This window comes from Silurus aristotelis (genome assembly GCF_946808225.1).
Source record: "Silurus aristotelis genome assembly, chromosome: 8".
Lineage (NCBI taxonomy): Eukaryota > Metazoa > Chordata > Actinopteri > Siluriformes > Siluridae > Silurus > Silurus aristotelis.
This window is the reverse complement of record NC_139581.1, coordinates 9583322-9597982: the sequence shown is the minus strand read 5'-3', so window position 1 is coordinate 9597982 and position 14661 is coordinate 9583322. Positions and strand designations below refer to the sequence as shown.

General features: G+C 38.0%; 2 protein-coding genes across 4 annotated transcripts; one reads left to right on the top strand and one right to left on the bottom strand.

The window, feature by feature from the left end:
* Positions 1–1161: 1161 nt before the first annotated feature.
* On the top strand, positions 1162–3856 carry LOC310730463 (chymotrypsin-like protease CTRL-1). Its single transcript, XM_083549495.1, has 7 exons — positions 1162–1259; positions 1339–1439; positions 1641–1720; positions 1828–1909; positions 2184–2358; positions 3206–3333; positions 3559–3856. The coding sequence occupies exons 1-7, from the start codon at positions 1214–1216 to the stop codon at positions 3718–3720; spliced, it is 774 nt and encodes a 257-aa protein (XP_083405621.1). The 5' UTR covers positions 1162–1213; the 3' UTR covers positions 3721–3856.
* Positions 3857–4404: 548 nt separating this feature from the next.
* Positions 4405–14641, bottom strand: lin37 (lin-37 DREAM MuvB core complex component). Of its 3 annotated transcripts, none has more exons than XM_083548149.1 (10): positions 14515–14641; positions 13223–13321; positions 13039–13114; positions 8314–8364; positions 6954–6983; positions 6538–6635; positions 6122–6279; positions 5665–5796; positions 4892–4965; positions 4405–4786 (listed from the first exon to the last, which is right to left on the bottom strand). In XM_083548149.1, exons 2-10 carry the CDS (start codon positions 13254–13256, stop codon positions 4708–4710), a joined length of 732 nt encoding a protein of 243 aa, XP_083404275.1. In that variant the 5' UTR covers positions 13257–13321; positions 14515–14641; the 3' UTR covers positions 4405–4707. The 3 variants fall into 3 exon arrangements, with proteins under 3 accessions (XP_083404275.1, XP_083404277.1, XP_083404276.1); XM_083548151.1 differs by having other exon boundaries at positions 6550–6635; XM_083548150.1 differs by lacking the exon at positions 14515–14641 and adding an exon at positions 14422–14454.
* Positions 14642–14661: the final 20 nt, after the last annotated feature.

Below are 14661 nucleotides of genomic sequence, written 5' to 3'. Positions count from 1 at the left end.
GTTCTTTCACAGTCTGTTGATGACCAAAGCCTGGTCACCTTTAAGTTTCAATCATTCAATCAAAATGCCACCAGGTTATGTGAGGAAGGCCTTGTGAATTATCTTTACACAGTGTAAGGTGTTAGCAACTTGTAGCAATGTAAAGATGTGATCCATAAAGATTTAATAAAAATAAATTAAAGATCTCTATTATGAACTAAGATCCAGTGTAGTGAAGCTATAACTGGTGTAACAGCCTCTCTTCTTCTAGCAGACGCGAAGAAGCTTTCTGTACTGTAGACAGGACAAGAAATGATTGACCAATTTGTAAATTGAATGGTGGGCTAAACAGTGCTCCATGGTATCCTCAAAATCTGTCCACAGTTGTGAATTTCAATTGTTAAACAATTAGAAATACTACTCTATAGTGCCACCCTTAGGCCAATTGAGCATTGTTCTGAATCTTGTTGCTTGTGAAGGTCCCAGAATCCTATCTGTTGACCAAATTTCAAATATTTATGCCTTGCAGTTTGAGCTGCTTAATTTATTTCAGCAGGAAAGAGAAAGAAGACAAATCCTTTCTTCTTTTTATTGGCCCTTATGTGATGATGGTGATGATGGTGATGATGATGATGATGATAATATTAATAATAATAATAATAATAATAATAATAATAATAAATAATAATAAATAATAATAATAGCAGTGGCAAAAATGTTTAGTGAATTATTTTGGCTTACAATTAGCTGCAATGTTGGAGAATTTGTGTCAAGAAGTTTTGTTATCTCTCCAAAAGATAAAATAAAATATTTTCTATAAAACAAAAAATAGACCAAGTGAGAAGAAAACCAGAGTACTCCTGATCAGCTTGAATCTTTGACCCTGTCAACGTGAATTCTGGAAATTTGCGTCTTCCGAGCGCTACCTTATGTATTCTTTTGCTTTACGTGGAAAGCCGAGGCGTCACAGTCCATGCCTCGATGAGTTAGAGCTGTTTTGATGGCACAAGGAGCATCTACACAATGTTAGGAAGGTGGTTTTAATGTTATGGCGGATTGGTATAGATCAATATAATAAACATGATATGGAAGTGAGTTATAAATATTCCAGAGTTGTGGGATTTTTACAGGTGTGCTGGAGCACATTGAGATTTCCCAGCTGTATCAGCTTCAACATGCACTATAAAACCAGTATCAAGTTATCTCGAAAGCAGGAAAGTGTTTTGCCTGCAAAATGCTGTGGATCATTAGCTGCCTTGCTCTTGTGGCCTCCACACTGGGCAAGTTTTCTCTAACTGTAGTAACTGATTTTCTGCTTAACTTAACATTGAAATGTATTAATGTGTCTTTTTCTTACAGGATGTGGAGTGCCTGCAATTAAGCCTCAAATTAGTGGCTACAGGATAGTGAACGGTGAGAACGCAGTGTCTGGATCGTGGCCCTGGCAAGTGTCACTCCAGGTAACAATATTATTTCTGAAAATAGTGATGTTGCTTTTGTACAGAACCTAATTCTCCTAATTATTAATTTAACACTTAATGTGTCTTTCAATATTAGTTCAATAGTTTGAATAAGGGTAATTTTTCATTTAGACATACTTTTGTTCAATGGAAAAATGTAATGATTGAAGATGATCAGTAATGTGTACCTTTTCAAACCAGGATACAACTGGATTCCATTTCTGCGGCGGATCTCTCATCAACCAGTACTGGGTCGTCACTGCTGCCCACTGCCGTGTGACGTAAATTACACTTCCATACTCCAATGCTTTAATGATGTACCACATTGTAATATGGTGTACATATAAATATGATGAATTAACTTCATTCTTTCTTTCTTATTACATAGACCTTCACGTCACCGCGTTATCCTTGGCGAGTACAATCGTGCATCTAATGCTGAGCCAATTCAGGTCAAAACCATTGCCAAGGTATTTTATGCTCTTGTGACTTTCAGATTTAACGTCTATATCTATTTTCCGTACATTCATAGATGCATTCTTTAAAAAAGGGAAGCTGTTGAAATGTAGTCATTTAACATGTTTGTTGTGCTCTACTGCAGGTATTTTACTTGCCTTCCGCTATATGCAGATCTTTGATCTCTTGTTCAGTTGTCTAATAATGTAAACCTTAATCCAGAACCTAATATTGTCACATAATGTTGGGCTTCTGTATATATTGTGTATTTCCTTTTTTTTTCCCCAGGCCATCACCCACCCTTACTACAACACTCAGAACTTCAACAATGATATCACTCTGCTGAAGCTGTCCTCTCCAGCTCAGTTGACCAACAGGGTGTCTCCTGTGTGCTTAGCCTCTTCTAATGTTGCCGTTGGCACACGCTGTGTAACAACCGGCTGGGGCAAAACTGCTTTTACATGTAAGTGCATTTCCTGGAATGGCGTCTTTAGATATCTGAAATAAAACTGATTTCTTGAAGGAGAATCTGATTGAGGGCAAGTTAGGGCAACATCTAGTTATGGCATCTGAGTGTAAGCACAATACCAGATTTTAGGCTGATTTTATCCTTTCCAATCCTCTCTATCTGCAGTATGTAAGACATTATTGGGTGAACCCTGCATATACTGTGTAATGCCAAGCTTGAGGAAAAATAAGCGCCTATAAAACCCCCTCCAAAATGAACACTCTGTAGAATTCAACACCAAAAAAGCAGCTGGTTGGCACTTGTTTATGTCAAATACTAAACAGCTACTTAAACAATACATCGAAGAATTTTTCTAGAAATGAATTGTACAAACACATCTTGAAAATGTGTGGGCCAGTATGAATACCACTTTACATTTACAACATATAGCAGATGCCCTTCTCCAGAGTGATTTAAAAACTGAACAGTTGCGGGTTCTCTTGCTCATGGGCCCAGGATTGGAAACTTGGTGGTGCTGGGATTTGAACCTATAATCTTTCAATCAAGAGTTCAATGCCTTAACCAATGAGCTACTACCTCCCACTTTTGAATTACTCAGATGAGACAAGAAAAAAACCAATAAAACCTTCAATTCAGTAATTACTCTCAGATTTGTTAATGATGATTGTACTTTAAATTATTTGCTAGACAGTAAAATATGAGGTGCAGACACAAGGCAGAGGAAATGCTGAACAGGTGGCAAAATAGAATTTGAGAGGCCTAGTTTTAAAAAGCACTTTCTGTTATTGCCCTTCTTGCCCATGCTTGATGTCTTACACACTCTATCATTTTCCTTGATTAGCTAGCCCCAGTATTCTGCAGCAGACCGCCCTACCCATACTGAGCTTAGCACAATGCCAGCAGTACTGGGGCAACAAGATTTTTGATTCGATGATTTGTGCTGGAGCATCTGGTGTTTCATCCTGCCAGGTGAGTTGAAGTGTACACAAATTATCTTGACAAAGTAGAAAAATGTTGATTAGCTAGAAAACATAGGAACTCCGTTGTGATAATGTGACTTGTTTAAGACACATATCTACATAAATACTACTATATTTAAAAAGATTCATGTTGTAGTGGTTCATACACTCCATGTATTGTAGCATTGTCACTTATTCGTACTGCCGATGTGCTTTTTGTGGGTGATGTGTGCAGGGTGACTCTGGTGGCCCTCTGGTCTGTGAGAGCAGTGGTGCCTGGTATCAGGTTGGAATTGTGTCTTGGGGAACAACCAATTGCAATGTGCGAGCCCCTGCTGTTTACGCCCGTGTCTCATACCTGCGCAGCTGGATTGATCAGACTGTTGCCCAGAACTAAACCGCTTGCAGCTTCATGGTGACCTGAAGGATCTCAGTACTTTACGGTTATGTTTTTTAAGTACGTGGTCTATAAACAGGTTACTTTCCTTTAAGAGCATGTAAACAAATTTCTAATAAAGGAGAAAGAGGCAATCTATTTTTGACTTTGTGTTTTGTCAGCCAGTGTGGGCTGCACCAGCCAGTGCTCTCTCAGTGCCAGTCCCAAGGCCAGATAAAATAGGAGGTTTCAGTCAGGAAGGGCACCTGGTGTAAATCCTGTGCCAAATCAGATATGCAGACCAATGCACAATCCACTGTGGAATACGTCAAACACAGACAAAATACTATATCAAACAGTATCCCCAAACATTAGCTTTCATTATGTTACAGTATGTTACATTCTGTATTTCTGATTTAAAGAGAATGTAAACAGAACTATAGCATATGTAGGCAATTGAGGTGGAAATCTAAAAATAAAATGCCATATAAAATACTTATATTTAGTGGTTAAATGCAATCCAGCTTAACTTCACAAAAGAGTGACTGGATCACATGGCATTCGCATCTGCACATGACACGGTTCACTTGTGTTTGGATTAAAAAGAGTCTTCTGAGAAGCACAATTCCAGCAGCTGTAAAATCCATGTACCCTTAAAAACAAACATTGACTCTATCTGAACAAAATAATGCATTTTGAGAATGATGAAAGATGAAAAAGGCGAACGTTTATTTTGTTCACAAATGATCATCTGTAATTACCAAATTGTACAAACAAACATGCATTCATCTCACTCTTCTGACCTGCGTCACAAAAATGGGAACTGAAAGTGCAGGCCATACTAACATCATTACTTTTCCAAATATATGATTGTTAACATATATTAAAATATCCCATGCAGACAACTATGCAATTATCAGTCCCTTTATCCATCTGAAACTCTCCACATAACCTCTGTTTCTGTGAGGCTGCAGGGAACTCCATAACTGTCTCCTGATGCAAGATGAGCTAGCGCTCGTACATCTCTTTCAGGATTTTAATGCTCTCGCTGTAGCGCAGCTGGTTCTTATTTGAAGCTTCTTTCCACCTAAATAGAAGCAGAATTTATACCTTAGATTAAACTTTTGGAGATAGTATTTGAACAAAACATTTGCTACATATTAAACTACTGTTTTCAAAGCTCAATTCTTACTTCTGTCTAATTTTCTTCCAGCGTTTCATGTGATTGAAGATGAGAGGTGTGGCTCCTGATGCAGTGTCTGTAGACTGAAGTAAAATCTTATTATTATATAAATAAAGAACGATGAGGTATACTGTTAGAGGAGGGGGAAAGAAATCTATGAAGGGATGGTGTGATGCATCCCAACACAAAGTAATAGGCTTTTATCAACATTAATTATTTTCACATTATAGTGATAGTATTAATCTTGTGCCACCTATTTGCCAATGATCACATTTATATTAATTAAAGAACAATATACTTTCTAACTACCTAATGATTCTTTAATATTGTAGAAAACCTTTAAAACAAGTCATTTCCTGATATCAGCTTCAGGCAAAAAAAACCCTGTCATGTTACAAAGAAACTGCAAGTCAACAATTTCTAAAATCTAAATACTTTAATCAAGTTGCAGCTTTAGAAAGCAAAGAAAATGAAAACTCCTCGGATAAATGTTAAATAAAGGTCTAGAAAACAATGAAATTAACAGTTAGCTAATTTTTTTTTTTAATTAAGTAACATCCTCTGATCCATCAAAATCAAAAATTAAAATGCACTTTGATAAAAACCCAACTTAATAAACACAATGGTCACTTATTCTTGCATCCGATGTATCAACAGTCATTGAGAATTAAATACATTATCTTTTAATTTAATTTGACATAAAAAAAAAAAAAAGAAAAGAAAAATCAGTGTGAAAAAGATTTCTTATGACTGAAAACTTTAATGATAACAGTTGACCTCACCTGGCTTATGGTGGGTTTCTCTGTAGGTGGAATCCTTAAGTTGACTGGTTCACCAGACTCATGAACAGGACAAGAACCAGGAGGTGGAAGACGGTATACATTTTGAACTTTTCCATTCAGCATGTCTGAGACCTAAAACAGGTGCCGGATACGATTCATTCTGCATTCTCTTAAAACTCTTAATACACATGCAAGTTTGTTCATCATAGCACTTTTTTATGGCCTTATTCACCTTCTCATTTAAATAAAATAGATTTTTATTTATTTATTTATATATTTGTGGGCATCGCCAAATCAGCTGTGTCATGTGCACATATTTGTAATTTATGAGAGAAACTTTTTGAATTTGGATTCTGTAAACCATTAGAAACTTTACTGAAATACAATGATGAGTGAGAGTCAGTGCTGGCAGAACTTTCCTACAGAAAAGATTGCAGCAGTATGATATGGATCTGACCTCATCCTCTGCCATGCTGTGGGGTGGACTAGACATCGCTCTCTCTCGTACAGTGGGGTTGTTCCTCATCCACGATCTGCAGATGGGATAGAGTGGAGTGTTGCTGCTGAACTGTGCCAGATCCACACTGCGATCAAACAGCTTGATGATGTACGAGTCTAATTATTAGAAGAAGGGAAAAAATATATGAAATCACACATAGGTCAGGCTTAAATGCTACAGATTATGGATTTTAATTCAAATTAATTTACTCCGGGTTTAATCGTATTGAATTCAAAATTTAGCTAGAACTATTTTTTTTTTTTTTTTTTTAACTAAACAAATAAAAAAATATGTTTTTATATAAAAAATTTAGCATAATTACTGTTGCTTCTATTGTCTTAAAATAATTAAATTTGAATTCAATTGTGACAAACTAAGATTCTTGCTTTGTTTATGCTGGTTGGTCTCTGATAAACCATCCTCCATCTCTTTGCGCTTCTTTCTTCGGTGTTGTGCAAACCGTGAAGATGGCCTGTGCAAAAAAAAAAAAAAACAACCCACCATTGAACCTCTTCACTATAACACTTTATATAAATCTCCTCCTTCAAGTAATATTCATACGATATATTGCATTTTCTTAACTCTGCTGCCTACAGCTTTACATAGAGCTATTTCTAACAAACAGAACATAAAAATCCATAGTTTTTTACAGTGATCTTTATTTATTTTGCAGTTCTACAAGTTCTAGAAGTAAACCATAAATGGCAAAATACTAAATGCAGAAGATGACATCAATTTTGTATAGCATTAATTGTTTGCAAAAAGCAGGAGAAAATGTGGATTTTGTTACCTTTTCCCAAGAGATGAAGGGGATAGGTCCCTATTAAGAAAAGAAGTCAGAAATAGTACTGAGGTTTTACTTGTATCACATACACTATATGGACTAAATTTTGTGGACACCTGACTATAAGATTTGTATGTGCTTTTCATCCAACTCTTCATTCTATACATTTGTGCTGTTCCAGTTTAAAGCAAACATGTGGCTGGGAAGGTCAGGTGTCCCAATAATTTGGTCCATACATTGTAGACTCTGATTCTTAGTACACACAGATATACACATCACACAATAAAGACAAAAGAACACTGTTAACACTGACATGATACGGGTTTAATTCAATATTTCATCCTTTTCCACTAGGGGGCCCTATTAGCACATAATAACCATCACTAAAAGTAGTTATTGCATGGTTAAACACTGCAGACAGAACTTGCTGATAGATCTGATATTAAATATTTATGATACAGTATTTGGTGAGAGATATATAAATGATCCACCACTCACAAAAGCACATTGGAATTTATTTCCTGTTTTTTTTTTTTTTTTTTTTTTACTCGTAATAGAAATTTTAAATCATATTCTATTACAAGCCCACACAACTATAGCAGCACATTAGATAAGGACCTGTTTTTCTTGAATAGCAATTACAGTCTATTTAATGCGATATGTAACCATAAATTGTGTCTGAGCGGAAAATGATGCAACATGGGATAAGCTAAGGTGAGAAATTACTTAGCTACTGTAAGTGACTCACTCTTATTTTTAATCGGAAAAAAAAACATGGTTCACGTTAGTCCAATGTGGTTTAAACCCAGACATTTTTTGAAGTCATTAAGTTTTCAAAACCTAATAATAGTAACAGACTAAAATCATTTCACAAAATTCTATTCAAGTAAAATAGTACACTGGGCCTTCAGTAGATATAGTAGATAGATAAGGTTATTTTCAGTGCAAACTCAAGAGAGATGATAACCAGACTGCAAAGTTTGTGTTCCCCTTATCCCCTTAATTCAAAATCATGGTTTGCAAGTTAAATAATGCATATTTTGTATAAATAATGCAGACACATTCAGCATCAATCCACAACTCTAAATAAACTGCATTGTTGTGGTAACAAACAAACAAAGTGTATATATATATATATATACACACACATCTTAAATGGCAGGAAGGAGGGATTAGTTTTTGACCCTGAAGGCATTTCACTCTCTCTCTCTCTCTCTCTCATATATATATATATATATATATATATATATATATATATATATATATATATATATATATATATATATATATATATATATATATATATACACACACACACACACACACACACACACATGTGAAAAGAAGAAGCACTAGAAGGACATACTTGCTCATGGAGTCTGCGACCATTTTCCCAGAATCATCCTCATTCTGATCTCTTCACAGGAGCAACAAAACAACAAAATAAAAATAAAGATTATTAGAGAGCTGAAACACCTGTTAAGTTCTTAAAAAAAATAAACTAAAATAAATAAATAGGTATCAAATAATGACAATCCCACAAAATAAAAAAAATGAACCAAAGAATCCATATATAATTATTCTACAATTCTTCTTCTTCTTCTTCTTCTTTCGGCTGCTCCCATTAGGGGTCGCCACAGCGGATCATCCGTCTCCATACCACCCTGTCCTCTATATCTGCCTCTTTTACACCAACTACCTGCATGTCTTCCCTCACCACATCCATGAACCTCCTCCTTGGCCTTCCTCTTTTCCTCCTACCTGGTGGCTCCATCTTCAGCATTTTTCTACCAATATAATTCATGTCCCTTCTCTGCACATGTCCAAACCATCTCAATCTCGCCTCCCTCACCTTGTCACCAAAACATCCTACATGTGCTGTCCCTCTAATAAACTTATTTCTAATCTTGTCCATCCTCGTCACTCCCAACGAAAACCTCAACATCTTCAGCTCCGCTACCTCCAGCTCCACCTCCTGTTTTTTACTCAATGCCACTGTCTCTAATCCATACAACATCGCAGGTCTCACCACAGTCCTATAAACTTTCCCTTTCATTCTTGCAGATACTCTTCTATCACAAATCACTCCTGTCACTCTTCTCCACCCACTCCACCCTGCCTGCACTCTTTTCTTTACTTCCCTAACACACTCTCCATTACTTTGCACTGTTGACCCCAGGTACCTGAACTCCTCCACCTTCTCCACCTCTTCTCCCTGCAACCGCATCACTCCACTGCCCTCCCTCTCATTCACACACATGTACTCTGTCTTACTCCTACTGACTTTCATTCCCTTTCTCTCCAGCGCATATCTCCACCTCTCCAGGCTCTTCTCAACCTGCTCTCTACTCTCACCACAAATCACAATATCATCTGCAAACATCATAGTCCAGGGAGACTCCTGTCTGACCTCGTCCGTCAACCTGTCCATCACCACTGCAAACAGGAAAGGGCTCAGGGCCGATCCTTGATGCAGTCCAACCTTCACCCTGAACCAGTCTGTCGTACCTACTGCACACTTTACTGCCGTCACACTGTCCTCATACATGTCCTGCACCACCCTCACATACTTCTCTGACACACCTGACTTCCTCATACAATACCACAACTCCTCTCTCGGCACCCTGTCGTACGCTTTCTCTAAATCCACAAATACACAATGCAGCTCCTTCTGTCCTTCTCTATACTTCTCCATCAACATCCTCAAAGCAAATAAGGCATCTGTGGTGCTCTTCCTCGGCATGAAACCATACTGTTGCTCACAGATGGTCACCTCTTCTCTCAGCCTGGCTTCCACTACTCTTTCCCATAACTTCATGGTGTGACTGATCAACTTAATTCCCCTGTAGTTACTGCAGGTCTGCACATCTCCCTTATGCTTAAAGATCGGTACCAGCACACTCCTTCTCCATTCCTCAGGCATCCTCTCCCCTTCCAGAATCCTGTTTAACAATCTGGTTAAAAACTCCACTGCCATCTCTCCTAAACATCTCCACGCTTCTACCGGTATGTCATCTGGTCCAACCGACTTTCCATTCTTCATCCTCTTAATCGCTGCTCTCACTTCCTCCTTACTAATCCTATCTACATCCTGCTTCACCAACTTCACATCCTCCAACCTTCTCTCTCTCTGATTTTCCTCATTCATCAGCTGCTCAAAATACTCCCTCCATCTTCTCAACACACTCTCCTCACTAGTCAACACATTTCCCTCTCCATCCTTTATTGCTCTAACTTGCAGTACATCCTTCCCAGCTCGGTCCCTCTGCTTGGCCAATCGGTATAAATCCTTTTCTCCTTCCTTAGTGTCCAACCTCTTATACAGTTCCTCATATGCCTTTTCCTTGGCTTTCGCCACATCCCTTTTAACCTGCTGCCGCATCTCCTTGTACTCCTGCCTACTCTTCTCATCACTCTGTCGATCCCACTTCTGTTTTGCCAATCTCTTTCCCCTAATGCTCTCCTGCACTTCCTCATTCCACCACCACGTCTCCTTGTCTTGCTTTCTATTTCCAGATGTCACACCAAGTACTTTTCTAGCTGCCTCCCTCATCACTCCTGCAGTAGTTGCCCAATCATCCGGCACCTCTTCACCACCACCAAGCCCCTGTCTGACCTCTTCCCTGAACCTCACACTACACTCTTCCTCCTTCAGTTTCCACCATCTTATTCTTCTTTCAAACCTTACTTTCCTCCTCTTCTTCTTCGCCTCCAAAACCATCCTACAGACCACCATCCGATGCTGTCTAGCTACACTGTCCCCCGCCAACACCTTACAGTCTCCAATCTCCTTCAGGTTGCATCTCCTACACAGAAGATAATCCACCTGTGTGCACCTTCCTCCACTCTTATACGTCACCCTATGATCCTCCTTCTTCTTAAAATACGTGTTCACCACTGCCATTTCCATCCTTTTAGCAAAATCTACCACCATCTGCCCTTCCACATTCCTCTCCTTAAAACCATACCTACCCATCACCTCCTCATCACCTCTGTTCCCTTCACCTACATGCCCATTAAAGTCTGCCCCAATCACCAATCGTTCTTTCCTAGGTACACCATCTACCACTTCATCTAATTCACTCCAGAATCTTTCTTTCTCCTCCATCTCACAGCCAACTTGTGGAGCATAGGCACTGATGACATTTATCATCATCCCTTCAACTTCCACCTTCACGATCATCACCCTATCAGAAACTCTCTTCACCTCCACTACACTCTTACTGTACGCTTCCTTCAGAATCACCCCTACACCATTTCTCTTTCCATCCACACCATGATAAAACAGTTTAAACCCACCTCCAATGTTCCTGGCCTTACTCCCTTTCCACTTGGTCTCCTGAACACACAACACATCTACCTTTCTCCTCTCCATCATATCAGCTATCTCTCTCCCTTTACCCGTCATAGTACCAACATTTAAAGTACCAACCCGAACCTCTACTCTCCTACACTGCTCCTTTTCCTGCCGTCTCTGTAGACGCCTTCCTCCTCTCCTTCTCCTCCTTCGGCCAACAGTAGCCCAATTTCCACCGGTACCCTGTCGGCTAACGATACCTGTGGCGGTCGTTGTTAACCCGGGCCTCGACCGATCCGGTATGAAATTCTCATTTGTGATCCGCATATTTGATTTGGCACATGTTTTACGCTGGATGCCCTTCCTAACGCAACCCTCCCCATTTACCCGGGCTTGGGACCGGCACTAAGAGTACACTGGCTTGTGCCCCCCTAATGGCTGGGTTAATTATTCTACAATACTTATATATTTAAAATGTTATAGATCAAAGTGCTGCATGAGCACTCCCCAATTTACCATTTCACAACAACATGGTGTGTAGTAAATAGGGGTGTAACGGTACACTAAATTCATGGTTCGGTATGAACCTCGGTTTTGAAGTCACGGTTCGTTTCAATTTCATCACAATTAGGGGGAGAAATGCAAAACACAAAATTGCTTGTTGGTTTTTATTAACGCAGTTCATTATTATTATTATTATTATTGAAATTTGTGATCATCGACATTTAAACAGTTTACATTTTTCCAATTTTTTTAAATAAAATGCCTGCTTGGTTAAATAATATACACAATATTTTTGAATATTTTTTATAAAAATGACATTTTATAAATCAAATTGATGCAATACACATTATATTGAGTAATCAATTAAATTGGCACACATTAAATGTATTAAATAAAAATGTTATAATGATATGATCTACTTAACTGTTCTAATTATTTCAGCATACATCAACAAATGTTTTTCCGTCCTTCATTAACTAGGTCAATATGTGGAAGTGTCAGGATTTTCTGCTTTTAAGAGAAATTCTTGAAGCTGGACATAAAACTCGAAATAAACCATAGCGTTGGCCGCTAGCCACTTCCTAGTTAGCAGTTAATGCTAGCGCTATTGATTCTTTAGCATTTTTATGCATGCGCAAAACAAATCTTATTTCCGCAGTGCCACAGTGACAAACGTAATAATAGTTTAAAAACAAAAAAACAAACAAAAACAAAACAAAACACAACAACTCAAAGTGTGAGGTGGGGAACTAAACAAATGTGCGATCCCCCACCTAATATGTCCCTGAGGGGTCTCAGATTTTAACTATGTTCCGTACGCAAAAAGGATTGCATTCGGTACCGAACCGAAAGACCTGTACAGAAAGGTTTTGGAGCGAATACGAGTACCGTTACACCACTAGTAGCAAATGTTGTGTGTTTAAATGTGTGGCAAATGTTTAGAATCATAAAAAGAGAAGATTAGGAGTCACAAACTGTCAAGTTCATGGTGACTGATTAAATAGTCTATTCCACAGCGATTTTTATTCTGGTCATCTAATTACAGTTAAAACAGACCTATTCTATGGTTCAAGGAAATTGTTGTCCAAGCTCACTTATTTTCCCCAAACAGATACTAAAAAAAGCCAAGTAAATTTTAACCTTTGACAAAGTGCACTGCAATCACCAAATGAGTTTCACACTGCCAGATTTTCTCACCCATCAACTTCCTGATGACTTGTAAATAATACACTCTGTAGCACTCTGTGCGATCGCAGGCTAGTCCTGGTGTGCAGTTACTATCAAACTGACCTCTCGCTGTCACTTTTCTCCACCAGACCTTGCAGCACCGCATCAAGGCGACTTCGGGCAACGACACCCTCAGAATCTTTATTCGACAAACGTATAAAAAAAACAGATGTGTTTATAAGATTATCAAATTCAAAACAGACAATATATTAAACCGATGAGAAAGAGATGTTTGGTTGTTCCTTACCTGGTTTCTCCAGCTTAACTTTCATGTGAAGCATTTTGATTGCAGACTCGTCCTCATTTAATCAATATTCACCTTCGCAATGCCATTAGCCAATTCTGCCTAAAAACAAACAAACAAATAGTAGTCAGATAGATATATAGAACATATTGCAATCAAATAGAAACCAAAAAGAAAATGATACACAGACACGACTTTGTCATGGCAGAAAACAGCTATTCAGCAACATGATGCAAACTGACACGTCCAGATAAACATGTTAATGTAAGTTCTTTGCTTTAACGTGGTAACGCACGTGGTCAGGATAGCACCAGTGAGCACCATTGGTTTCGAAAACTTCTTGATACCGCTTCATAGGTTAACTTAAATGCAATAAAATGATAAAAACATCAATATTTCTAATCACATTTACAGGATTTAGTCTGCATTGTTGCGTCTTCAATTTTACAAGCACAATACATTTATAAAGACGCTTTATCCAGTCTGCATTTGATTCTAAACAAATCATAATTGTTTGGCTTTTTAATGTATGTAACTTTTATTTTCCCCTTTTTTCCTTCAAGGTCACAGACAGGTGATAGTGTCACTCATAACTCCTAGACACATCACATTCTATAAAATGCGCATTCATAAAAATGTATTATTAAATATGTATTTTTTTATTTTTATTAACAGCCAGTCATTGTAGCCACCAATATCAATAGTACAAAATTCACTAACAAAGTTAATATACATTGATGCTTCAAATATGTTGATTCTGACCACAAATGAATGCTCGTTGTGAATATACTGAATTGTAATACATGACAGAAACATATAATAATGCAAAAAGCACCAGATCATTCAGGTAATATAGTGTATACACATATGGCAGAGGTTAGGAATGCAGTTGATTAACTGAATTGATTCAGCAGAAGAATAAACCCTTGCTGGTTTAATAACAGCGTTTAACCTGGTTATTGACTGGTTAGTTAACCCTTTACCAATCTATCCAGAAATAAACTTTAATTACAAGCTACACGACCCATTTACCACCACAAGCAAATAACCAACTGGTTGGTTAAACTACTCCAAAGACAGTCAGGGTGAGTAAGAGCCCAGCTGATACACTCACACACATAACCTGTTAGCTAGCAGCTAACCTGAACAGCTGTTTTTTTTGCTAGCTAGCTAGCTAGCCTCATTAAAATGTATACTCATACCAATATATTCGCTGCGTTCTCATTGAACGCGCCGTTCATTTATACTCCACTGGATTTATTTTTAAGGAGAAATAAATGCTTAAATTGACTTACATTTTATAATAAGAGAACATCCAGTCAGAGACTTTAGCATGAAGCTACAATAACAATATGCTATTTTCAGTTCACTTGACTTTCCTCTTCCGCGCGCAACTGAATCTCCTTTCCCTCATTGGTCAGAGAGGTAAACCGTGCTTCAAT

Coding starts and splice junctions, on each gene's coding strand:
- lin37 (XM_083548149.1), bottom strand. CDS start 13,256: ATGCTTCACATGAAAGTTAAGCTGGAGAAACCAG. Junction 8,365..13,038: donor GAGAAAAGTGACAGCGAGAG/GTCAGTTTGATA, acceptor GCTCCTGTGAAG/AGATCAGAATGAGGATGATT. Junction 6,280..6,537: donor TAAACAAAGCAAGAATCTTA/GTTTGTCACAAT, acceptor TCTAATAATTAG/ACTCGTACATCATCAAGCTG.
- LOC310730463 (XM_083549495.1), top strand. CDS start 1,214: ATGCTGTGGATCATTAGCTGCCTTGCTCTTGTGGCCTCCACACTGG. Junction 1,260..1,338: donor TCTTGTGGCCTCCACACTGG/GCAAGTTTTCTC, acceptor TTTTTCTTACAG/GATGTGGAGTGCCTGCAATT. Junction 2,359..3,205: donor GGGCAAAACTGCTTTTACAT/GTAAGTGCATTT, acceptor TTCCTTGATTAG/CTAGCCCCAGTATTCTGCAG.